Source organism: Talpa europaea (assembly GCF_964194135.1).
Source record: "Talpa europaea genome assembly, chromosome: 5".
NCBI classification, from domain to species: Eukaryota; Metazoa; Chordata; class Mammalia; order Eulipotyphla; family Talpidae; genus Talpa; species Talpa europaea.
This window is the reverse complement of record NC_140071.1, coordinates 99,944,422-99,970,112: the sequence shown is the minus strand read 5'-3', so window position 1 is coordinate 99,970,112 and position 25,691 is coordinate 99,944,422. Positions and strand designations below refer to the sequence as shown.

The following is a 25,691-nucleotide window of genomic DNA, read 5'->3' as shown; positions in this document are numbered from 1 at the left end:
AGTTCTACTATGGCAGAAAGTGATCTGTCCCTTTCCGCCTGTCTGGCTCATATTTGCATACTTCAAAGTTTTAACTGGCTTTTATGATAGGCAGGAGAGCCTTTTCTTTTCAATACTCACACCTCTTTGCAGTTAAAAAAAAAAAAGCAAAAAAGTTAGCTAACAGTTAGGTGCCAAGTATTTTTGCTCAGTAGGTTCTATCAATCATTCCTGTTTTCCTGATGAGAAATGTGCCTTTTGGAGAAATTAGGTGACTGGCCTGGGTGACACTAGGGATCCTCTGCTCTACCCTCCAAGAAGCTACCAGAACCCTTACCCCACCTTCACAATCACTAACCTTAATCACTAATCTCACCTCCTCTTTGCGTCTCAATGTCTGAGACTGAAAACTTTTCTTAGGCCAGTCACCTGACACAGTAAAGCTGGGAAGTGCTTAATAGATGGCAGGGTCATCTATGGGCAAAACAGAATATTTAGAGGAAACTTGAAAGTTTTTTGTTTTAGTTTTTTCCTCTCATCACATAGAATACAAAGTTATCTTTATCTCTGATTTTCCCCATTTTTACTGGACTTGGAGTCACTATGCTAAAGTTTCAAGTCTGTTTCCACATAGGTCTTTTCGAAAAATCAAGTCTGCTCATTTGCAAAGTGTGAGTAACAGCAGTTCCAGGCTTAGGACAATGAAAGTCACCAAGGGAGCAAACAAATTAGCTAAGTTCAAAGAGGTCTACAGCTCAGGGATACCAACTGTGTACATTCTTTACAGCTGGGATCTCATTTTGTTCCGTTTAAAGGCAGTGTAGTGGTTTTCAATGCAATCCCTGCAATATTCCCCCTTCCAAGGGTGGAGGCTAATTCCCCTGACCGTGGGCTGTTCTTAGTGAATGTAGTTGAAGTCAGTGTCTGATTTCCAAGAGCAGGTCTAAATACAGTGTGGCCTCCTCCTTGCAATCTCTCTGGCATTGCTTACCAGAGTCAGTTGTCATGTTTTAAGAACATGAAGAAGTCCTATGAAAAGGTTCCTAAATAGAGGAACTGATCCTCTGGTCCATCTCCCTTCTGATTTTAAAAAAACTTCACAAAAGTCTGTTTGGTTTTTTTTTTAAACAAAGGTTTATTATTTATGTATATAGGCCAGAGGTGTGGGGGTGAGAGGATTCACCAGAGACAGAGACAGAGTGGGGAACAGAATAGGCAGACTGACTGAAATACACTGCTGAGGGGAGCAGTGGGTGTGACAGGAGAGGTCTGCTGCGCCATGTGGGCAGCTCCCTGGCCGGGGATTGAACTTGTGCTGCAGTGGCTGCGGAGAGCCTCATAGGTCAGGGAGGCCCTTCACAAGAGTTAAGTCTTAAGGTAACTTTATTCCCCTGGCCTCAAAGTTATTCTTTGACATAAGTAAAAACATGTATACTATAAAAGATTCAGAAAGTAAAGTAGAAAGAAAATATCATCTATGATCCCAACACCAAAGAAAAACCCGTTTAATATTTGGCCTATTTCCTCTTGAGCCTTTATCATTTCCCATTTTCTTATAAGCGTAAGTGGAATCCATTTCACTTTTGAATTTTGATCTTTTCATTTATATTAAGCATTTCCTACTGCAAACATTTTAATGGCTATTTAATATTTCATCAAGTGGGCAAATCAATTTATTTAACCATTTCTCTACTGAAATCAGATTGACAAAACAATGAAAGCAGAATTTGCAAAAAAAAAAGAGTAAAACCACATAACAAGTACTCTATACAAATATATACACTAAGCTAGCACAGAATTTGCCATATTCTATTCTTGCTTACATTTTAAAATAAGTGCAGGCCAAGGACTCTGAAGTAGAAAAGGTTAGTCCCTTATAAAAAAGACCAAGGGTTGTTTCTTTATAAAAGAGACAAAGCCTTACCTTACTATTTATGTTTCAAATCTTTTTAAAACCTTACAAAATACATTCTAAAATATGTAAGCAATAGTTTTTAATTGCTTTTATACAAAGTATGTCACTTGGTAGAACTGTGTTATCATTTGGTAAAACATCTGAAAAATGTGTTTATTCAAACCCTAGAAATCTGATGATAGAATTGAGATTAGCAGAAAGGGAGAGTGGAGTGTAAAGGGGGCAGGGACCAATGGACAGTAAGGACAACGGTGCCCTGGTGCTGGGTGTGGTGTGGCAACACACATCTGAAGAAGTGTTATCCTATACCTCTGAATCATATACACTGTTGTAAACCAATTTTATCTCATTAAAAAAAAAGTTTATTGAAAATACTTTGAAGAACAGAATATTTCAACTGATTAAAAATTCTGGTTAATACAGAGTTACCATGCAACACTACAGATAGATTATAAATTTCCAGAGTTAGACTATGAATAAAACTAAAATTTATAATAAGCAATATCTTTTGAAAAATTATGCATACTTGTGTAAGCCACAACCTTTCCCTTCATAAAATCAATAAGATATTTCCTATCGCTGTGTTCATAATAAGCATCAGTTTGTTGGCAAACAGCTATTTCACCCTACTGCACTGAACTGTCCCTTCTTTAGATGCCCCCAGCCCTAAGCCATGGCTTTTTTGTAGCTCTGTTAATAAACAGTCTTACACTATAGTCATTTTGTAAGTCTGTTTCCTTCGGTGGCTTGAAACTTTCTATGGCATGAACATCATGTTTGCAACCTACACAGCACTTAGCAGAGTGCTTTGTGCACAGTAAGTATTCAATATACACTGAATTTACATTTATATTTCAATATACATATTTCAAACTAGTTCACTCCAAAATGGACGCGGTGTAAACCAAATATTTCTAATGACCGTAACTATAGTTCCACTTCAAGTAAATTAAGCAAAAAATAAAATAGAACCCTGATTTTCTATGAGAAACTACTGAATGTTTACTTTGTTGCAAATACCACTCTAAGAGCTTATAGATATCAGTTCTCAAAAATCTGCAAACAATCAATGAGGTAGGTGGTATATAGAGAAACTGACTTGACAATTAAATCATGCATTAAAATATTTGCTGAGCACCTACATGCTAGGCCCTGAAGTGGCACTGGGGATACAGCAGAGAACAGACTCTGTTCTTTGTGGAGCCTTTTTTCTAGTGGAACTTGCCAAGATCGCATGCATAATATATCAGTATTCTAAATTTATACATCACTTTGTGTATATTATGAGCTTGGACAATTTGAGCTCATTCTTGAAATGGACTGGTTTTCAGTTTTAACAAAAGTTTGAAATTGAAAATCCAGAGTTTGGAACCTGGTGACTTTTTCAGGGTAAAAGTCACCCTGAAAAGTCACTCTGCCTCTACTGGTAGCATCCCACCTTGTGGGTATCAGATCTTCAAATTTATAGCAAACAGGAAATATTCTCAAGAGAAGACTTATAAAATAATAAAGGAATACAAATGATTCTATGGGTTTAAAGAAATGAGTTAAGACTACATTTTTAAGGCAGGTAACCTTCTATCTTGCACATAAGCCCCAGTTAAGAGGTAGCTGAAACCACAGTATAGAAGTAGAAGTCGGAACACAGAATGAACTCTTGGCAACTAAGTAGAATAGGAGTCTAAGGGAAGAATGAAAGTTCTGGCAGCATCACAATTTATACATCAAATCCCTCAATCCTAGCTGTTTTGGCATTTCAAATTTAATTTACCTCTTTCTGGGTTTAGACACATGAGGAGACCCGTAAATGAAAAATGCAAAAAGAGCAGTTTAGGTCTGAAACATACACAATTGTACCAGATTCTTCCTGAGAAACATTGAAGTTGCCAGGGGTGCCCCTCACAGTTTCCTCTCATCAGGCCAGTGTAAGGTAATTGTTAAATCTCAAGGTCTTCACAATGAATTCCCAGCAACCCGGGATATTTTGAAGAAAGTCACAAAGTCTCATTAAAATAAAACTAGAGTTGAACTCAGACAGTAAAGAGAAGATCATAGAAAGAAGACAGGAAAGTATCTTTAGAAGCTGCTTTCTAATTCTGAATGGGCAGAAAATTGCCTTTTACTCTAATTTGAAGTAACAGAGCTATTTTCTCATTTCACAATATTATGTAAGAGATCAGGTAAAAGGAATCAAACTATTTCCAAGTGCAACCACTTATTAACAGAGACTGACGATGGCTCTTGTATCCCCTGAAATTGAATGTGCCTTGAGAAAGAAGACCAACTCAACACACACAAAAATACCTATTTGACATTAGAAACCTTTTACCGAGACAAGGCAAACAGCGGGTTAAAAATATTACAGGGTGAAGGAAAGCTGTTTTCTTTTCCTCTATGACAAAATGGGTAAACCAAATGATGAATCAAAGACACTTCAAAATTACTGTCTATACTTAAGGCAATTTAAAAAGCGAGGTCCTAACTTAAAAGCCTACACTTGGCATTCAAAATAATGTTTAAATCTTTTGGATAGACTAAAAGAGCTAAATTGTCTACCCAAAATCTGTACAGCAAGGACCTGTTTTCAGCAGGTAAGCCTATTTACAAGTAAGAACCTCTTACTCTTGTAACATTGTCCTGTTTTGTTTTAGGAGAATATACAACTCCTATACCCTGCAGAGTTAGTCTGTAAGGTCTTCACAACCCCACAGAAGTACAGCCCTATCTCTATTAGAGAACTATGTACACTGCACTATAAACACGTATATACACATCTGCCCCCACCTCCCCCAAAAGGCTGTGAATGCCTTGAGTAAAGGGTTATGGCTCATTCATTTTTATATCTTTAGTGACAATTAATAGGCACTCAATAATATCTTTTACATGCTAAATGAAAGTGATTTTACAATACTTCCACTTTTCACATTTCACATAATTCAACCATTACACATCTCCAAAATAAAAATACCAAAATGCTGCAAGTTCACTGTGGTTTTCACAATATAGTGCTTCTGGACTTCTTAATGTAAACAAATATTCTTGATTTACTAATTTTCAGAGCAGTGACTCAAAGTCAGCACTCTCCTTGGAATGGTAAGCTTGCTTGGAAGTTACTTCATTCTTTTTCTCTTTTTCAAAAGTGCATCTCGTAGTGCCAACTGGAAGAGAAGAAGGAAATATCTAAACAGACTCTTAGGTACCCCATTATACTAATTTGGTTATGTAAAAGTATAACAAAATGGAATCACCAAGTCAATAAATCCTCCCAAATAACAATCCTAGCACCAAGTTTTATAAAGAAGAGATCTTGAAGAATATAGGGCTAGGAATATACACAGAAATTCTGATTGATTTCAGGTTCCAAATGGCAAGAAAACTGGACAGTAAGGCAAAAGCATTCTTGAGCCCCATAGAACACTTAATTTACTCTTAAATTAAAAATTCTTTAATTTTGAGAGCAATGTTTTATGACCCAAAAGGTTTACTTCAAAAAGCAAGTCTTCTCTATCATACCCAAAAAAGGCATGCTAAAAAGAGAAAGCATGGAGTGGAGGAACATCCTTAGCTAAATGGAGCACGGCCACAAACCTCAACAATGAAGCAAGGTCTACCACTGGAGTGGTTACTAATTCTTCAACTCTAAAATATCATGACTGGTGATTTGATAAACTAAATAGATTTAATCAACTGAACTAATTTAAATGGGCAAAAATCAATGGCATCTTTATTTTCAATTCAACTATGCTGTCACTTCATTCTCTGTATAATGTTGTTGGACACAGGTTAGAACTAGACAGATTTAATAAACAGGTTGCTTTAAATGGTACCTTAATGCAGTTAATTCCTGACTTGGTTCCCACACAGATGGAACACTGCCGTGGAGAGCAGGCTGTTACATTTAGGACTAGCAGGTTCATCTTTGGATAGCAAGTTAGGAACACTGGTTCCAATGTGGGGCTTCACCCCTACCTGATTTCCTGGAGATTCTTCAGATTGCATTTAGATACGCTCTAGTATACTCCCAGTAGGGGAAGATATAAAAATATTCGTTTTGTTTTACTACAATGAATTATATAAGTAAACAAGCCAGCAGAGTATCAGCAAAGATCAGAAATGGATAAAATGATACCCAAATGCCTAAACCCAAAGACTTTGCAAGACTGCACATAAAGGAAGGTTTGTGCCAACAACTGAAGTGATGTTTGCACAGCTTCCCTGAAACAGAGATATTACCACATGGCTATTGCTTATTCAACTAATCTCAATATTACATTTGACACATGCAGTGTCAGCATAGCAATGGACCTCAGAGATCATCTTGCTTGCATTCCTTTATAGAGGAGCTAGCAGTTCTATTAATACACAGAGTTTAGTAACGTTTCATTTGAATCAGCCTAGTTATTAGATTTCGTATGTTCTTTTTTAATCGGCAAACCAATGACCTTTTAAACAGAGAAAGAGAAAAGATTTTAGAGAGACAGTTGTATTAGAATAAAGTTTGTGGGTCTAGAGAAGGTGAGATAAGTTTCCCTGCGGACAGCATTCCTGTAGTGGCTCCTGGTGGTCGTTATCTTTCAACAGGCTTCCGTCTTATCTATGTCTTCAGGCGGTTTTTGCTGTTCTCCTCCTGCGCGCTGGTTGCCCAGCCGGACCTAGGGACCATGGCGCAAGCCATTAGCCCTAAGGGTCACTGCAGGGGGAGGTGCAGCAAGTACTGAGCTGAAACTCAGCCAAATCTGGCAGAGAATTTCTATACCCTGACCAATTTCCACCTTTCTATGCTCTCCAGTAACACTCCCTATTAATCCTAAATACACATAATACAAGGTGTTTAGAAGGTGCAATTCCATCTCAAATATAAAGAACTGTTAGAATGACAACACTATTCTAGTCAACCAAACTTTAAGTTGAACTCACCTGCTTTTCTCGGAAGGAACGTTTATTTTTTGACCGGATGTTATGGCTGTACCTCATCATCATAAAGTTTTTCTGTTTTTTCTTCTCTTTGTTTGTGGAACTGGCATATGGATTCATTTTGGTTTTCTTCCTCACAAATTCTTTTCGGTCTGTCTTTCCAGCCTATCAGCACAAAAAGATTAAAATTCTTCATACATAACACAACTAGTTACCTAAGCAACATGCATTTCTCCTCCTTGCCAGATGCACTACTGGGCTGAAAGGCCACAAGACAAATGGAACAGTCCTTGCTCCCACAACTCAGTCTAAAGGAGAGCTGGCCATGGTGAATTGCCAATGGGGCAAAGGGAACTCACAGAAGAAAAGGACTATAATTTATAATTTAGTCTGGTGAAGTCAGAGGAACTAAAGAAGGGACCCATGCACAACCTATTTTTTTAATAGAATGCTGACATCATGGGTGAAAGGAAGAGGAGAATATGGCATTTCAGAAAGTAGGGATATATGCAAAGATGTGGAGGAGAAAGAACATTTTTTTTTATTTAATTTAATTTTTTTAAAAGATTTATTTATTTATACAAGCACTGGGGTACAGGCCAGAGGCGTGGGAGGGTGAGAGGATTCACCAGAGACAGAGCAGGGAACAGAACAGGCAGATTGACAGAAATACACTGCTGAGGGGAGCAGCAGGCAAGACAGGAGAGGTCTGCTGCGCCATGTGGGACTCTCCCTGTCTGGCCGACAGCTTCACAGCACTGCACTCAACCCACTGCGCCACGGGGTCAACCCTAGAAAGAACATTTTTTAATTGCTCTGAACAGGTTTCAGTATAAATGGAATGCAGATATGGAGCCATCATGGGATGGTGCCTACAATTAAAGGCACAGAAAATGAAGCTGGAAATCACAAATAGCCACAGCACTTACTAGAGGCAGACTCCAACTGTCTCTGGCTTTTCATTAATGATTTTGAACATTCCCCTGCTTTTCTAGTAGCTTTGATACATGTTATTGAAATGGATGTTAAATTGCTATCTGGCTGGAAAAACTGATCTGAGCATTTCCTAGCTGTGCATTTTATTCCATGTTAATTTTAATTTTACTTAAAAAAGCTAAAATATTACATTGCTATAAATAATAGCAGTGTATAAACTTGTGTATAAATAATACACACAAGTTCTAGGTCTTGTTTATTTTATTTGCTTTCTATTTAAAAGAACCAGAGCACAATTAAGCCTCACTCACCATTGCCGTTGCTAGTCTTGTCTCCTTGTCAGACTTTGGCTTTTTATGAAGGCGTTCAATGTCCCGAAGAGACAGTAACTCGCCCCTGGGGTGGAGGAAAAAATACAACATGGAACAGGGTAGAATTCCTTTCCCTAATACTTTCATTACCACGTGAGCTGCAAGAGCTGAAAGACCTGGTGCAGGTGCCACTTTACCTGCGCTCCTCATCACTGTCAATTTCAATATATTTCCTCTTTTGGGCTTTCCCAGGGGCAGCATCAAGTTCTTTCCTCATTTGGGCCATGCGGATTTTCTGAAAGTCTTCCTGAGTTAAAACTCGGCTAGTGCTGACAACTGCAGCTTTGGCTTTTCGCTCCTCCATGGGCATGCTGTTCAGCTTCTCAGACTTGAAGGCACACATACAACAGAGGCTTACATGGTTAGTAGTTCAAGTAAAAGCTTAGTCCCCCAACAAGGCCCAGCATAAATTAAGATTAATAAACATCAGAATGATGTACTTCAAAGGGGAAAGTTTTAGGACTTACGATTTCTTGCTGTTCTTCGTCAGAAGAGTGGTTCACATCAACCCACTCACCATCACTATCTCCCTCCTCGCTGAGACTGGTGCTTTCCCACCCATCTGTGAAAAAAGAGCACACTGTTGGTTCTATCACTTTACATTGGTAGTCACAGAAATGTTGAGATAAGTCAAGTAAGAGGAAAGCAATGAAACTCAAAACAGAGACACCACTGACGAAGCATTGGTCAATATTTACTGTTAAATAAGCCATGCTTTCAAATTAAGGAGTGGGGATAATAAAATAAGCACTGACGAGCATCCACCCTGAGCCAAGACCTTACAATCACCTTCTCTAATGCTCACAACTCAACAGAAGAGGAACAGGCTCTAAGAGTTTGGTTCTGCCCATCTCACTGAAAAGCAGCTTACAATGAAATCATGAAAATTATGTCTGACTGCAGAGTTCATGTTCTTTCTACCAAAGCAATTGCGTCCATCAAAACTGCACCTGTATATTCACCTAGACTGCACAGCAAGTATCTAACTTGTCCAAGATTACTTATTATAGATATTTTTAAAAACTGGTTAAAAATAATCATTCAGGGAAGTGAGGCAAAAGATTTTGTCTGAAAGAAATTTCACATACCTTAATAAAGAGGCACTGGAGTCATTAATGGAGCCATTACACTAAGTTTTCAAAACCACAAAATACTTGTACCTTTAGCGGTGTCACGTTCTATTACACCATGTCCCAGGTCTTGAGTATGGAAGATGCACAACCACTTACGATAACCAACTCTACCCCTAGTCTGATATTTTGCTATGTTCTACCTAGTGCCTTATACTATAATCATTTCCTGCATCCCTTAGGACCTCACTTAGTTTGCCTGGAAAGTCTCCACTATACTACTATTTCTTGTTTATAGTTCAAGATACAGCTCTGGTGTCTCCCTGAGGCTTTTTCAGGTCTTTGAAGTGGAAGTGAACTTTTTTATGCCCCGCTCTAGTAATAAAACAGCTGTTTACTGCTCAACTGTTAATGAAAAGTCCCCAGGAGCAGAAAACTCTATCATTCACATTTGTGTTGACAGTAACTGGCTCATAGCTGATGCTTAGGAAACCTTTGCTGAAACAATGAATTAAGGAACAGCAGGAAGAAGACAGGACTCTAGCAACAAATGTAACAAAGGTGAACCCTGCATATCAGGATGGAGTTCCTCAAGCAGCCTTCAACAAGTTTATCAAAGGATTTTCCTACAACAAAGAGAGTTTTGGACAATGCTAAGGACTAATCCTCATCATTATTTCTAGACAACAAACAAAGTCACTATCTTTCTTAAGTGCCTAGTGTGCCCTTGATTAAGGGGCAGTCACCCTCAAGGACATGAAAAGACATCTCCTACACTAGGATGGAAGTTCTTTAAAAATAGGAACTAGTACATTTGAATCCGATACCTATTACAATGCTTGCCATGTAGTCAGTGCTCAATAAATACCTGCTGAATGAATGTTCAAATAGCATAAAAACTTCAAGGTCAATACAGATATAGGAGTGATTCTTCCTGAATAATGGTGAAATAAAATGAACCTTCATCATTTTCAGCATTCTTTTCTTCTTTTTCAACTTCCAGAATTTCTGCTCCCGGAATATAATCTTTTGCATCTAATTCTCCATATTCTTGCACTCTTGCTTCTATGGAGGCCTCTGTAGGTTTACCCTAAAGGAAAGAAAACTGTTTTTAATAAGGTGCTTAGATTTTAAAACATCATACACATAAAGAATTCTCTAGGATTATGAATTCAGAAGGAAGAACTACAGGGCCTCCCTGGTGGCCAAGGGGTTAAGTCTCAGTGCTGTTACCACTATAGCCTGAGTTGGATACCTGGCCAGAGAGCTAACTCACATGGCACAGCAGACCTCTCCTGTATCATCTGCTTAGCAGTGTATTTCAGTAATCTGCCTGTTCTGCTCTTCACTCTGTCTCCAGTGAATCCTCTCAACTCACCCCCTCCCCTACCCCCAACACCTCTGGCCTACACCCCAGTTCTACACAAAAATAAAAATAAAGAAAGAACTACAAAAATGGAATTAAATGATGAAAATGTATTCCTTGGTTCAGCCAGTCCTCTGTCCACTGTCTTTTCTGCTCCAGATCAGGAAAAACACAGTTATTAGGATGAACTGCTCCAATTCTTTAAATCTCAAGATCACCATCTCTTTCTATTACATACAGGCACACTTTGGAGATATTGCACGTTTAGTTCCAGTCCTCCAAAATGAAGCAAATACTCTAACAAAGTCAGTCACAGTGTTTTTTGCTTTCCCAAGGTACATAAATGTTTATACCATATTATAGTTTATTAAAGTACGCAACAGCCTTGTCTTAAAAAATGTACATAACTTAATTAAAAAATAATTTATTGCTAAAAAATGTTATGTTAGCCTTCAGTGAGTCATAATCCTCTTGCTGGTGTGGGGAGAGGGAATCTTGTAAAAACTTCATTATCTGTGAATTAAGTGAATTAAGCAAAATTAAGTGATAGGACCTAATCTTGTACACACACTTCTCTTCCTTCATAAAACCAGAGTGATACCTGGCTGGGAAATAGCCTGTTCAATATTGGCATGAGCTACTGAATGATCTCTGAGGTTCCAATTTGTTAATAATGCCAAAAACTTTTAAGAGCAAACAGCCTGATAGATTTATAAGACTCAGTCATCATCAAAGAGTATATGCTAACTATAAAATATTTAAAGCAATGGTATTTAATCAACATATTTTGAGTTTAAAGAATAAAACTATGCATATCAACAATATTTGTCATGGAAGCAGTACTAATACTAAAACTCAAACTGTAGGAATTACCCTCACTTTCAGAGACTTTTAGATCAACATCTGCATGCTTTACCTACCCGGAACTTCTTTTGTAGCATCTGAGGATTCAGTGTTCGGAAGAGCTGAATCAAAGTTCTAGCAGACATCATCACATCTGTAAGATAATACCTTTAAAAAGCAGCTCTGGAGCAATGAGTCTACTGAAATAAAAGATGGGCGACTTCACATTCTTTGGTCTACAGTAAATAACACATAACTTACTCTTATCTTTGTGTGTTTTATACTGAACCAGGTCTTGGAGAAGTTCTTCAGTCATGGCTAAAGGACATCTAGCTGTTATCTCTTTTATAGCATTGATTCTAGAAAAGGAAAAATGAGTTAAAAAAAAACCCAAACAGTTCACCCTAACACAGTTTCCTAAAAAGACTAAATCAAAGGGAATATAAATTGGGTTTTCTAAAGCTTGGGTTTCAAAAACTGCAGTATGGCAGAAAATGTGAGGCTAGGTAGTCATAGAGGGTTTTTATCCCAGTCTACTGCCATTACCTCTACTGGTAGAATAAGGAAGTATCCTCTCTGTGAACCAACTCTCAAGGGAGAAGGGACTAGGGTGAAAAAGTAAAGCTGAAGGCTGCTAGGGCTGTTATGCCAGCAATATTTTCCAAGGGAGAAAAGTAGCTGCTCAGCACATCCCTCAGTTATCTGTACATTAGAAAATCCTTAAACCACTGTTCACAGTCATTAAGTGGTTTTGAATTACTCAATAGGGCTACCAAACTGTCTTGGGATTCAAGAATGTTCAATAACAAATCACTATTCCACAGGAAGGGATGAATTCAGTATATGAGATAAGAGGAAAAAAAATAGATTGTCACATAATCATTCCTTTGAAAAATAAAATGTTGACTAGAAGGACAATTCTGGCCTATAAAATAAAAAAACAAGCCTCCTAAGAAGACAAGTATATTTTAAACTGCTTTTTTAGAGGCCACTCTGCCAGCTGAAACCTTCCATCTTGGAATGTACAGCAAACCCAGTACATTAACAGCATTGCCACCTCCTACATACCCAACTGTCATGACTTCTCCAGAGTTCTTGTCCGTAACAAAATTGTTGGCCACTGTCATAAGCAATGACTGAATGATCTAAATGGGGAATAAAAGAAATGAGTGCTGGTAAAATGAACCTATTCACAATCTTGAGGATGAAGAGACAATAGTTATTCACAGTAGGGAAACAGCCCCCTTCATCTTGTGTTTGGGAGTTAGAAGTGATTAAGACTAAGCAATCAAGACAGAGATAAAACTACTACTTTGAGGTTCAATCTTCCTGGCTAAACCCACATAAAATTTTGCTCTCAATGTTATTTTTTCATGTGGACTTAAAAAATTGCTTTGACCTAGATAATACAATACTGTTTTTATCAGAGAAAGGAATTACCGACTTTAAATTTACTGATGCTTTTTCTTTTTTATTAAAAAGATTTGTATTTATTTATACAAGAACCAGGGCATAGGCCAGATGCGCAGGTGGGTGAGAGGATCACCAGAGACAAAACGGGGAACAGAACAGGCAGACTGATGAAATACACTGCTGAGGGGAGCAGCAGGAGCGGCAGGAAAGGGCTGCACGCCATGTGGGACCCTCGCCAGCTGGCCAGGGATTGAACCAGCAGTGCAGAGGCTTCGGATAGCCTCACAGTGCTGCGCTCAACCGCCTGCGCCACCAGGGGAGGCCCTACTGGTGCTTTTTTAAAAATTACCTGGTATTCCTGACCTCCCCTCATAAAATGTGGCAATTAAACAAAATTAAAAACCAGTCCCAAAGTTCCTTTTTATAGCAAATTTTCTTGTTCCTACAACTGAACTGTGTAACTTCTGGTTTGCCCGTGTAAGTTCTTTAGAATTAGTGTCTTTACTACTCACTTAAGTAAGGGGGAGACAGTAATTCCTCTGGGAAAAACCACCACGATATACCTAATAGTGGCCCTGGAATGCACAGACTAGATTCAGACACAAGTTTTAAGAGTTCTTACCTCTGGAGGCACTAAGTGATGAGACGCTTGTGCAGCAAACAGAAGGATCTTTGTTACTTCTAAAGACAGAAAAGATCAGAAAGGTCAGGTTATTGCTCTGCTTCTCAGAACTATGACAAATATGGTAAACACATTCCGGCTTTAATCCCAATGCTGCTTACTCCCCCTGGAATAAGGATCTTCTGGAGTGAAGGGAGAGAAGATACACCTCAGGTCCCTGCTCAATTGCTACATTATCAAAATGCCTTTCCTGACCACCCAATATAAAATAGAATCCAGCATTCCCTATTACCTTTAATCTGTTTCCTTTTTTATCGAAACACTTACTTCTATCTGGACAAATTGTATGTATACAGGCCTGTCTAGCTCACTCAAGAATGTAAGTTCTATGATGGCAAGGATTTAACTGTGGAATTTTTATGTCTAACAGTGTCCAGCATAGAAATCATGAAGTAAGTTGACAAATACAAGCATCACACTCTCCCTTTGAAGGGGCAGGATGTATAAAAGGCAAAAGTGAAGTGAATTCTAATTTGTTATTGATTGCTGAGTGAGCTCAGTCTTTTTTCTTTTTCTACACCTTACAAGATTAAAGTGAGGATTAGATGAGATAATAAATGTACGTACCGCACTTATTAATTAGCACAGTGCTTGGTTTACGTAAGACAGTCACTAAATGTTCACACCTTTTCCATCTTGGTTCAAGTTCAAAGGGAGATATAACCACTTCTTTATAGCTTTTATGTTTTTTTTTTTTTTTTTTTTTTTTTTTTTTTTTTATATAGAGGCATGTTTTCTTTCTTTCTTTCTTTGTTTTTGTTTATACATGCACTGGGTACAGTCAGAAGCGCGGGAGGGTGAGAGAATTCACCAGAGCCAGAGCGGGGAGCAGAGCAGGCAGAAGGACTGAAGTACACTGCTGAGGGGAGCAGCGGGCGGCAGGAGAGGTCTGCGCGCCATGTGGGACCCTCCTCCCGTGGCCGGGGAGCAGCCGGGGATCGAACCGGCGCCGCAGAGACCGCGGGCAGCTTCGCAACCCAGCGCTCAACCGCTGCGCCACCGGGGAGGCCCTTTTATGTTGTTTTTAATTGAAAATACACCAAGGCAAAAGAACAGAAAAATAAAATCCTGATTCTATTACAAATGTTCTCATAAATTTCTACAAGTATTTATGGTATTACAAAATGACTTGCATTGAGAAACCAATATTTTGGTCCTCCCCACCTCCCTCCAAATAAATGTTTCTTAAATTTGATGAGCAGAAAAATTTACCCAAGATAAATTTCAAGACGAGAACAAAAGGGCTTTTTTCCCTTTCTCAGATATACAACACACTTAACTCCTAACTGTCTTTAGTAATTTCAGAACAAAACACTATGAGACACAGCATGGGGGGCTTACCTCTTTGGTGGGGCTGCAGAAACCTTTGTACAAAGGGATAGAAGTTGAAGAGAAAAAGCTGTGGACAGAATGCACTGGCTTTAATATTAATATAACTGAAAGAATAGAGCTTTATTTTTTTCATAATGCAATTATAGCACCAAATTCAACTATCTGGGAATCATTTTGTACTTTTGCCTTTTTCTAGGAAGTATTTATACCTCAGCATGATTCCATGTGCTGCATGAAGCCAGGAAAGGAGGGCTATGCTGCTTCCTCATGTCAAAGAGGGAGAAAATGTATGCAGAATAAACCAAGGGTTAAAAAGGCAATCCAAATGTCACATTCTCCCTCTTTAAAAGTTGGTATGGCCACAGAACTCATTTTTTTAGCCAGAGAGAAAGAGGTTTACAGGAAGACATAGCATTGATATTAAGGTTCCAAAATAAGGAACAAAATAGCAATTCAATTAGATAGCCCCTCATATAATCTAATCACCAAAGACACTTTTGGTTTTATTATAGGACACATCACTCCAAACACAGTGGAGAAAGTACTGAGCTCCATGTTTGAGAGAGAACACACTAACACTCTGGCATCTACCTCGAGAATGGCAATATTACTGGTTATTAAAGCAATAGTAATCTTTAACTTCAAGAAGAGAAACTTTGGAGATGGACTGGTTTTTCCATAGTTTATCAGTAACAATGAATTTTTTTCTATTTTAGCCACAAAGTAAAACAAGGACCAGAGAAGACTGTTCAGTAAAGATGGACCTAGTCCATCTTCTGTAGTCAAAACTGTGTTACCAGTTGTGACAAGTTGTGAACTCCAGTACATTTTCATCAAAGCATGCTTAATTAAATCACAAATCACTTTTGCTTTCCTTTCAGTTCAAATCCAGCCTGACAATTACTGCTCAAATGTAACAAGAACTTATCTATCTAATAACTGCAGTCCATGGAAAAAATACAAAATATTCATTAGAATGTTAAGTTTTTCTAAAAAAAGAAACTTTCATTTTTGACTTGATATTTGATTTTCAGTAAAAAAAGTCTGTTTTACTGTTTTGTTTTGTTTCCCCCCAATTTGAAAGACATTTTATTTTTTTTTAGCAACTATTTTATTTTATTTTTTAAAAAATATTGTATTTTATATAATTCTTACATCATTTTTCATCTTTGCACAATGTATGCATTTTCATTATGGTTATATTCCCCATACAATTGTACCCCTCTCCCCCTTATTTTGACTCTAGTCCTTCCTCTCCCCACCAGTGTGTCTCTGGTTTATAGTTCCTTGTTGATTTTGATTTTTACTTTGTATTGATTAGCCTTTGAAAGACATTTTAAAGGAAGCAACACAGCCAATGCTGTTCAGAGCAGTACCAGTCACAAGAGTAAATAACAGGGAACAACCTTAATGATCATTTCTTTATGGCTAAAATATTTGGGAATCTCTCCTTTTCTGCAATGGCAATTAGTCTAAGTATGTGTGTTTCCATATGTATAGCAATACATATGCACTGAGGAGCTCCTGAAATCTAATTTAACATAAACAAATAAATAGAAAATTCAGACAATTTCCTAATAGAGTGGTGTGAAAGTCAGGAAGGCAATGAAAGGTTAAGTAAACAGCAAAATGTACTAACAATTGATATATTATAGGGGTTCTACTGGCTCAAAAAGATAAATATGTGAAACATAGTTGAATAAAAAGAAAAAGGAGGTAAACAGAACACAAGTCTTTCCATAAACTGAGTATGTGTCTAATTTAACATACTATTAGGAAAACAAAGTAATAAAAACATCTATGTTCAGAAATTATATGGGTTTAAATGTTACAGAGGCATAAAACTAAGCCATAGTCTACCTTAGAGACTTTCCTTTTATACAGAATAATTCTACTTCTAAGGAAAACATAATGTATCTCATACCTCATGAATTCCCACCAATCTTGAGATGAGGTTCATGAGCATCATCTTCACTTCAAACCTCTCCTTAGAGCTCTCTAGCTGCTTTAGTAGTTTTTCTGCAAAATCTGGAAGGGAGATTATCAGAGTGTGTCTGCACACCACTGGCTATAACAGGTACAGGAAAAGACAGTTGTTAGATCCTTGACTCTGGGAGAGCTGTGCCTAACGTCTATCTGCAGAACTGGGCTGGTAAAACAGGAGAGGAAGACACACAGGAGAATACATCTTCCATGGTGCCCAGAGTTAAGTCTCAAGGAGCCCCATGATTTTTAGCATCAACCTCTAGAGTCACTGATAGTAGTAGTTAATAGTTTCTAGAGCCATGCTTCTCAGGCATGCTCCATAGATAGTCAACAGCTGGTCCACCTGGAAGCTTGTTAGAAATGCAGAATTTGAGTCCCCCTCGCACCCCACTTCAACTAGATCTGAGTCTCTGAGGTCAGTTTCAGGATACCCTAGGTGATTCAAATGTGTGGTCTAGATTGAAATCTTATGATCCAAAATATGGTTTCCCAAACTTCTCGACAATTTAATTAATAGTGGGGAAAGGGGCCAAACAAAAGACTATCACTTATTTCATTTGGTCAGGTGCTGTGCTGTTAAAGACATAAATTGCAGAGAAAGCTGTATTTGCACATTTTTCTTATTTTGCATGGACTGGGCACAAGTGCTTTAGAACCTAATTCCTCAGACCAAAACCAATTAGTAACAACTAAGCATTTACTGATTATCTGTTAAATGGCTGGGATCTTGTATTTCTTGGTAACCCTTAAGTTAGCAAGCCAAATAGACGAACAAGGAAACTTGGCAAGTCATAATTATAGTACCTTGAGGATCATGAATCAAGTGGATAGCTGAAAAGTTAAACACCTCCGGTTTTTTCTTCTTCTTTTGTTTCTGAAGAAAGGAAAAACACATTTCCATTTTGAGTACCAGTGACGAGGTCCTTGGGATTAAATGCACTAATGCGCTAAAGTCCACCCCACTCTGTTTAATAAAGGAAAAAAAATCTTTCTTTAAAAAAACCTGTAAGAAGTAAATATAAGGTTATCTTTTTTTTTTAAGATTTATTTATTTATGCATACAAGAGCTGGGTTTATCTTTTAACATTAAACCTTGAGACTGTTTCAGCTGTCAGCACCTGTGAGACTTAAAGGAACCTGGAAATATAAACATTAAAAAAGATGTAAAGGTCAAATTAGTGATCTATAGAAAAAGTCATTAGAAAATATAAAATGTATTTCACTTATGTATTATTTTGAGAAGACATATCTAGCAAAGAAAGATACTCTAATATAGCTAGCCATCTTGATCAGAACAAATGGAGTGAATTTAATCAAATTATGTCAGATTTTGCTAAATCCAAAAAAGATATTTATTTAAAAAACAAGTACTTCAGCAGAAATAATTCTTAAGACTCTGTAAAAGGAGATATTGGGTATGAGATGGGATGGAGGAAAAGGGAGGGAGAGAAGCTGATAGGGCACTGGCATTGCAGCTTTGGTATAAGGTGAGTAAAGTATGTGCCCATATGGAGGTGTGAAGATGTACTTCCAAAATCACAGTTATTAAATGACTGGCAAATCAATGAAATTTGAGGGGAAAAAATATTGCTTAAAAATCTACCACATATTTCTAAGACTTTCAAAAATACTATTTCTTTATTATTTCAAAATTCTTAAAAACTTTTACAAAAATAACATATTTTATATCAAATGATTCCATCTCATTTTCCAGATACAAGTCTCACCTTGAGGACTTTCATAGCCTTTTCCATCTTTTTCTTGTTTTTGGAGCTTTTTTTCCCTGTGGCATACTGAACTAGCAGGTCTCTTGCTGTTGGTCCTTCATCCTAAAGAAGAAACTACATTGTAAAACTGTAAACAAGAATAATCTGCATAGAAGCCAAGACCAATCCTTTCAGCCACTTCTCTGTATTTATACTCCTGGCATATAGCTATTAAAGATGAGTGGGATTTTAAGCAGATCTTTTACAATTCAACAAAAAGTATTTGCCCACATGCAAAACAGGCACATACACAGATTCTCATTTCTGGATTTTGTTCCCTTTTAATTGGATTATAATATGCAAACAGCATATAATTGTTTTTATTTAAAAAAATAAGGAAACATTTATCAGTGGGATAATGCTTAAACTATAATACAGTCACATTCTTAAATACTATATAAAGGTTAAAAGGATGAGGTAGATATATACGCATTAATAAGATCTAAATACATTGCTACAACTACATTTAACAGAAAGAAAGCAGTATGCATATATTATCTGTATAGTTTCTAAAAACCGACTACATATGTATGACAATATGTATACATTCATATATAAACGCATAGGGAACAAAATGTTTATATCTGAAGAAGTGGGAAGTAGGAATCACTCAGGGAGAATAATGAAAACTCATCTTATTTTTATTGTATCTGAAATTTCTTATACAAGAATATTTTGTTCATATATTATTTACTAAAATAATGACAAAACAAATTAAAAGATATTATTATATATTCCACTATTATTGTCACCAAAATGATAAAGGGAATTAAAAAAAATTTCTCCTTTTTGATAATACAAAATATTTTTATAATTATATGACATCATAAATGCCATATGACTCATCTCTGTCCCCAGTCTAAGCTTCTATGATGCTGACACGCTACCTCAAAGAGAGTGGCAACAATTCTCATTCTAAGTTTAAATAGTGACATATAGGTATAATAATAGCTTTAAAACCAAAATGAAGGCAGAATGAATCTAAGTTTTATTAGTTATTTGACCAATCACACTGGATAGGTGACAAATTCTAAATAAAGTTCCAGTATGGCAAACTCACTAAAGGATAAAGGTGACATACAGTTTCTTTCTGAGTTGAGCAGTGATGGATTTTGCAGTTGTACAGAGAGCAATAATGAAATCTGATAAACTGAAAAATTCAGAAGCGATTAATGTTAAAGTAACCTCAGATTCTGAGTCACTGTCCTGTTTCTCCTCTTCATCTCGACCAAGGAAGAATGTCAAAGCAGCAACTAATATCTAAAAACCAATTAGAACAAAATCAGTTAAAATTAAACCCAATTTACAATGGAGAATAAAAACTTTTGTCTATACATACAAACTAAGATCTGAAGAAAAAATGAGAGGTGGGGCCTGGACTAATTTTTCTTAATTAGAGTATAATATTTTGTGTTATTTATAAGTACATATCTTTAACTAGATAAAAACAGCCAGGCTCTCGGCACCGGCATTTTGCAGCAGGGACCCTTCTTGCTGGAGACTGTGTGAACCCAGCAGAAGGCTCACCGAGGAGACAGAGGTTAAGCTGGGAGGCTTCCCCACACCGGGCACCTTCTAGCCTGCAGTTCCAGCCCAGAGGGGAGCAGCACCCACCGCTGGGGCAGACCGGGCGTGCAGGGGAGCGCGTCGCTGGCACCGGCATTTTGCAGCAGGGACCCTTCTTGCTGGAGACTGTGTGAACCCAGCAGAAGGCTCACCGAGGAGACAGAGGTTAAGCTGGGAGGCTTGCCCACACCGGGCACCTTCTAGCCTGCAGTTCCAGCCCAGAGGGGAGCAGCACCCACCGCTGGGGCAGACCGGGCGTGCAGGGGAGCTCGTTCCAGCATCGCCATTTTGCAGCAGGGACCCTTCTTGCTGGAGACTGTGTGAACCCAGCAGAAGGCTCACCGAGGAGACAGAGGTAAGCTGGGAGGCTTGCCCATGCTGGGCGCCTTCTAGCCTGCAGTTCCAGCCCAGAGGGGAGCAGCACCCACCGCTGGGGCAGACCGGGCGTGCAGGGGAGCGCGTCGCCGGCATCGGCATTTTGCAGCAGGGACCCTTCTTGCTGGAGACTGTGTGAACCCAGCAGAAGGCTCACCGAGGAGACAGAGCAGGGACCTGTCTTTGCTGGAGACTTGTGAACCCAGCAGAAGTTCCCCAGAGGAGCCAGTGGTGAGCTGGGAAGGTCGCCCAAGATGCCGGCCAGTACCAGCAACACAGTGTCACAAGGAATACGGCAAATTAGAAAACAGGCAGTAGGGAGTAGAAAAACAACATGCAACCCAGCAACTCCTCAGCAAAATAGCACACCACAAAAAGAAAACCATCTACCAGATTGCAACGACAGTAACTTGGAAGAACTTCTGAGCCTTCCAGATAGAGAATTTAAAATTGCTGTGATTAAAAAACTGACAGAAGTCATAAAGGAAAACAATGATAAGGGGAAAATAATTAATGACCAGAAGAATGAAATTGAGTCCCTAATGAGGGAAGTAAAAGAAATGCAGGAGATCAAAGAATTAATGGAGACGCTAAAGAACTCTGGGAAAAGCAGTGAAAGCAGAATAGATGAAATGGAAGAACGAATAAGTACTCTTGAAGACACAGAAATAAAAAGAACTAAAACAGAAAAGGAAGGAGAAGTACGAAGGAAAAAGACCGAAGAAAGACTTCGGGAACTATCTGACTCCATGAGGAAAGGAAATATAAGAGTTATAGGAATCCCAGAAGGAGAGGAGAGAGATGTAGGAACAGAGAAAATATTCATGGATATAATTGAAGAGAACTTCCCAAACGCTAAGAAGGATCTGAAAATTGATATACAAGAAGCAAGAAGAACACCAAACTTCCATGACGAAAGGAAAAATACAGCAAGACACATAATAGTAAAGCTCTCAAGAATCCAAGACAAAGAAAAAATAATGAAACTAACAAGAGGGAAGAAACAGATAACATTCAAAGGGAAACCAATCAGACTGACATCAGACTTCTCTGAAGAAACACTACGGGCAAGGAGAGAGTGGAGGGACATAGTCAACAGACTCCAAGAAAACAGATGCCAACCAAGAATACTCTATCCCGCAAAGCTCTCCTTCCTCTTTGAAGAAAGAATATGGACCTTCCCAGACAAACAGAAACTCCGGAATTTCATTGTGACTAAACCCCCACTCCAAAAAAATACTACAAGGAGTCCTAAAGCCAGAACCTCAGAGGGACGAATAACAACAAAAGAAGGCCAAAGAAAGTTATTAAAAGAATAAATAAATAAAATCAAAGGAAAGACAAACACAATGGCAAATACAGATGCTAACATATCAATACTAACTCTAAATGTAAATGGACTAAACTCTCCAATAAAAAGACACAGAGTTGCAGGCTGGATTAAGAAATAAAACCCAACCTTTTGCTGTCTCCAGGAAACACATTTAGCTGCAAAAGATAAAAATAGACTCAAAGTTAAAGGATGGAAAACAATTCTACAAGCAAATGGACCAAAAAAGAAGGCAGGAACAGCTATACTCATATCAGATAAAACAGATTTCAAACTTAAAAAGATAAAAAGAGACCCCAGTGGTCATTACATTATGATCAAGGGGATAATACTTCAAGAAGAAATAACACTCATTAACATATATTCACCAAACGAAGGAGCACCAAAATATATCAGACAACTATTGGCATCTCTGAAAACAGACATCAGAGAAAACACATACGTAGTGGGAGACTTCAACACACCACTATCAACAATGGATAGATCAACAAGACAAAAAATAAGTAAAGACACTAAAGCTCTAAATAAGGATCTAGAGTGCTTAGGCTTAACAGACATATATAGAACACTAAACCCAAAAAAATCTGAGTATACATTTTTCTCAAGCGCACACGGATCATTCTCTAGGATCGATCATATACTGGGGCACAAGACAAACATCAACAGATACACCAAGATTGAAATCATACCAACCATCTTTTCTGACCATGAAGGCATCAAACTAGAAATAAACCATAAAGAGAAGGCAAGGTATTCTCCTACCTCATGGAGATTGAAACCCACACTACTGGAAGTCCACTGGGCTAACGAGGAGATAAAAGAAGAAATTAAAAAATTCTTTGAATTGAATGACAAGGAGGACACCAATTTCCTAAATGTATAGGATGCAGCAAAAGCAGTAATAACAGGAAAATATATAGCAATAGATGCTCACATCAAGAAACAAGAAAGAACTCAAAGAAACAACCTAATCTCGAAACTCAAAGATCTAGAAAAAGAACAACAAAAAAGCCCCAAAACCAGTAGAAGAAAAGAAATAATAAAAACCAAAGCAGAAATAAATGAAATCGAAACTAAAAAAACAATCCAAAAGATCAATGAAACCAAGAGCTGGTTCTTCGAAAAAATAAATAAAATAGATAAACCCCTTGCCAGGCTCACAAGGGCAAAAAGGGAGAAAGCACAAATAAATAGGATAATAAATGAAAGAGGAGAAATCACAACAGACACAGCAGAAATCAAAAGAATTATTAATAACTACTATGAACAGTTATATGGAAACAAGTTTAACAATCTAGAGGAGATGGACAAATTCCTACAACTCTACAATCACCCAAAGCTAGATAAAGAAGAAATAGAACACCTAAACAGACCAATTACAATTAGCGAAATTGAAATGGTAATCAAAAACCTCCCCAAAAACAAAAGCCCAGGACCTGATGGATTTACAAATGAATTCTACCAAACATTCAGAGACGAATTGGTACCTATCCTTCACAAACTCTTCCAAAAAATTGAGAAGGAAGGTATAATACCTAACACGTTCTATGAAGCCAACTTTACACTAATACCAAAACCGAACAAGGACAACACAAAAAAAGAAAACTATAGGCCAATCTCCCTAATGAACACTGATGCAAAAATCCTCAATAAAATTTTAGCTATCAGAATCCAACAGTGTATCCATAAGGTAATTCACCACGACCAAGTAGGATTCATTCCAGGGACACAAGGATGGTTCAACATCCGAAAATCAATCAACGTTATCCAACACATCAACAAAAAGAAATATAAAAACCATATGATAATATCAATAGATGCTGAGAAAGCTTTCGACAAAGTGCAACACCCATTCATGATAAAAGCCCTTGAAATTCTTGGGATACAAGGAACGTACCTCAACATCATAAAGGCCATATATGACAAGCCAACAGCCAGTATCATTCTCAATGGTGAAAAGCTGAAAGCAATTCCATTAAGATCTGGAACAAGACAAGGATGTCCACTTTCACCACTGCTTTTCAATATAATACTGGAAGTCCTAGCCAGAGCAATAAGACAAGAGAAAGACATCCAAGGAATCCAAATAGGAAAAGAAGAAGTCAAATTGTCACTCTTTGCAAATGATATGATAATATACATAGAGAACCCCAAAAACTCCACAGAAAAACTAATTCAACTCATCAATCAGTTCAGTAAAGTGGCAGGATACAAAATCAACACGCAAAAGTCAGTAGCCTTCCTATATACAAACAATAAATCTGAAGAAGAAGAAATCAAAAAAACCATCCCTTTTATTATTGAAACAAAAAAATCAAATATTTGGGAATAAATCTAACAAAAGAGGTAAAGGACCTATACAAAGAAAACTATAAAACACTGTTAAAAGAAATAGAAGAAGACACAAAGAAATGGAAAGACACTCCTGCTCATGGATTGGGAGAATAAACATTATTAAAATGGCCATCCTACCAAAAGCAATATACAGATTCAATGCTATTCCAATAAAAATTTCAATGTCATTCTTCAAAGAAATAGAACAATTATTGATGAAATTCATATGGAATCACAAAAAACCCCGAATAGCCAAAGCTCTCCTGAAAAAAAAAAGAAGGGAATGGAGGCATCACACTCCCAGACTTCAAACTCTACTACAAAGCCATAATCATCAAAACTGCATGGTATTGGAACAAGAACAGACATACAGACCAATGGAATCGAATAGAAAATCCAGAAATAAACCCACAGATTTATGGTCAACTAATCTTTGACAAAGGAGCAAAGACTATGCATTGGAGCAAAGAAAGTTTGTTCAATAAATGGTGCTGGGAAAACTGGGTCGCTACATGCAAAAGAATGAAGCTTGACCACTACCTCACACCATATACAAAAATCAACTCAAAATGGATAAAGAACTAGACATAAGACCTGAAACCATAAAATACATAGAAGGAAATATAGGCGAAACACTACGTGATTTGCATATCAAAGACATCTTTACAGACACATCACCCAAAGCAGTGATAGTGAAGGCAAAGATCAACAGCTGGGACTACATCAAATTAAAGAGCTTCTGCACAGCAAAAGAGACAATAACAAAAACAAAGAGAAACCCCACCAACTGGGAGAAAATTTTTGCACACAACACTAATGATAAAGGACTGATCACAAAAATCTGCAAAGAGCTGATGAGACTCAACAACAACAAAGAAAATAATCCAGTCAAAAAATGGACAGAGGAACTAAAAAGAAACTTCTCTGAAGAGGAAATGCGAATGGCCAACAGGCATATGAAAAAATGTTCAACATCACTTGTCATCAGGGAAATGCAAATCAAAACTACCATGAGATACCATCTTACACCAGTGAGAATGGCACATATTAAAAAAAATAGCAACAACAAATGTTGGCGAGGTTGTGGAGAAAAAGGAACTCTTCTGCACTGTTGGTGGGAGTGCAAACTGGTCCAACCACTATGGAGAGCTGTGTGGAGATTTCTGGACCTACTAAACATAGAGCTTCCACAGGATCCAGCAATTCCACTCCTAGGTATTTACCCAAAGAACACAGAAACATCAATTCCAAAGAACACCTGCACCCCTATGTTTATAGCAGCACTGTTTACAATAGCTAAGCTTTGGAAACAGCCCAAATGCCCAAAAATAGATGACTGGATCAAGAAGATGTGGTACATATATACCATGGAATATTACTCAGCATTCAAAAAAGATAAACACATGCAATTTGCAGCAACATGGATGACGCTGGAAGGGATCATGCTCAGTGAAATAAGCCAAAAAGAAAAAGAAAAATACCGGATGGTCTCACTCATAGCAGGGATCTAGAA

At 37.7% G+C, this 25,691-nt stretch overlaps 1 protein-coding gene across 3 annotated transcripts in view; it reads right to left on the bottom strand.

Moving 5' to 3' along the window:
- Positions 1-5,004: 5,004 nt before the first annotated feature.
- The window catches only part of SDAD1 (SDA1 domain containing 1), a gene marked incomplete at its 3' end in the record, with an annotated part of 32,303 nt that continues 11,616 nt past the window's right edge, over positions 5,005-25,691 (bottom strand). For all 3 annotated transcript variants that reach the window (XM_084233287.1, XM_084233288.1, XM_084233289.1), the window contains 15 exons: positions 19,759-19,833; positions 18,535-18,636; positions 17,612-17,681; positions 16,746-16,849; positions 14,831-14,888; positions 13,430-13,488; positions 12,463-12,539; positions 11,656-11,753; positions 11,472-11,548; positions 10,146-10,275; positions 8,583-8,677; positions 8,253-8,443; positions 8,056-8,140; positions 6,812-6,973; positions 5,005-5,052 (listed from right to left, as the gene is read on the bottom strand). In XM_084233287.1, the coding sequence (XP_084089413.1) occupies positions 5,005-5,052; positions 6,812-6,973; positions 8,056-8,140; positions 8,253-8,443; positions 8,583-8,677; positions 10,146-10,275; positions 11,472-11,548; positions 11,656-11,753; positions 12,463-12,539; positions 13,430-13,488; positions 14,831-14,888; positions 16,746-16,849; positions 17,612-17,681; positions 18,535-18,636; positions 19,759-19,833 (1,431 nt within the window). The remainder of the gene's footprint in view (positions 5,053-6,811; positions 6,974-8,055; positions 8,141-8,252; positions 8,444-8,582; positions 8,678-10,145; positions 10,276-11,471; positions 11,549-11,655; positions 11,754-12,462; positions 12,540-13,429; positions 13,489-14,830; positions 14,889-16,745; positions 16,850-17,611; positions 17,682-18,534; positions 18,637-19,758; positions 19,834-25,691) is intronic.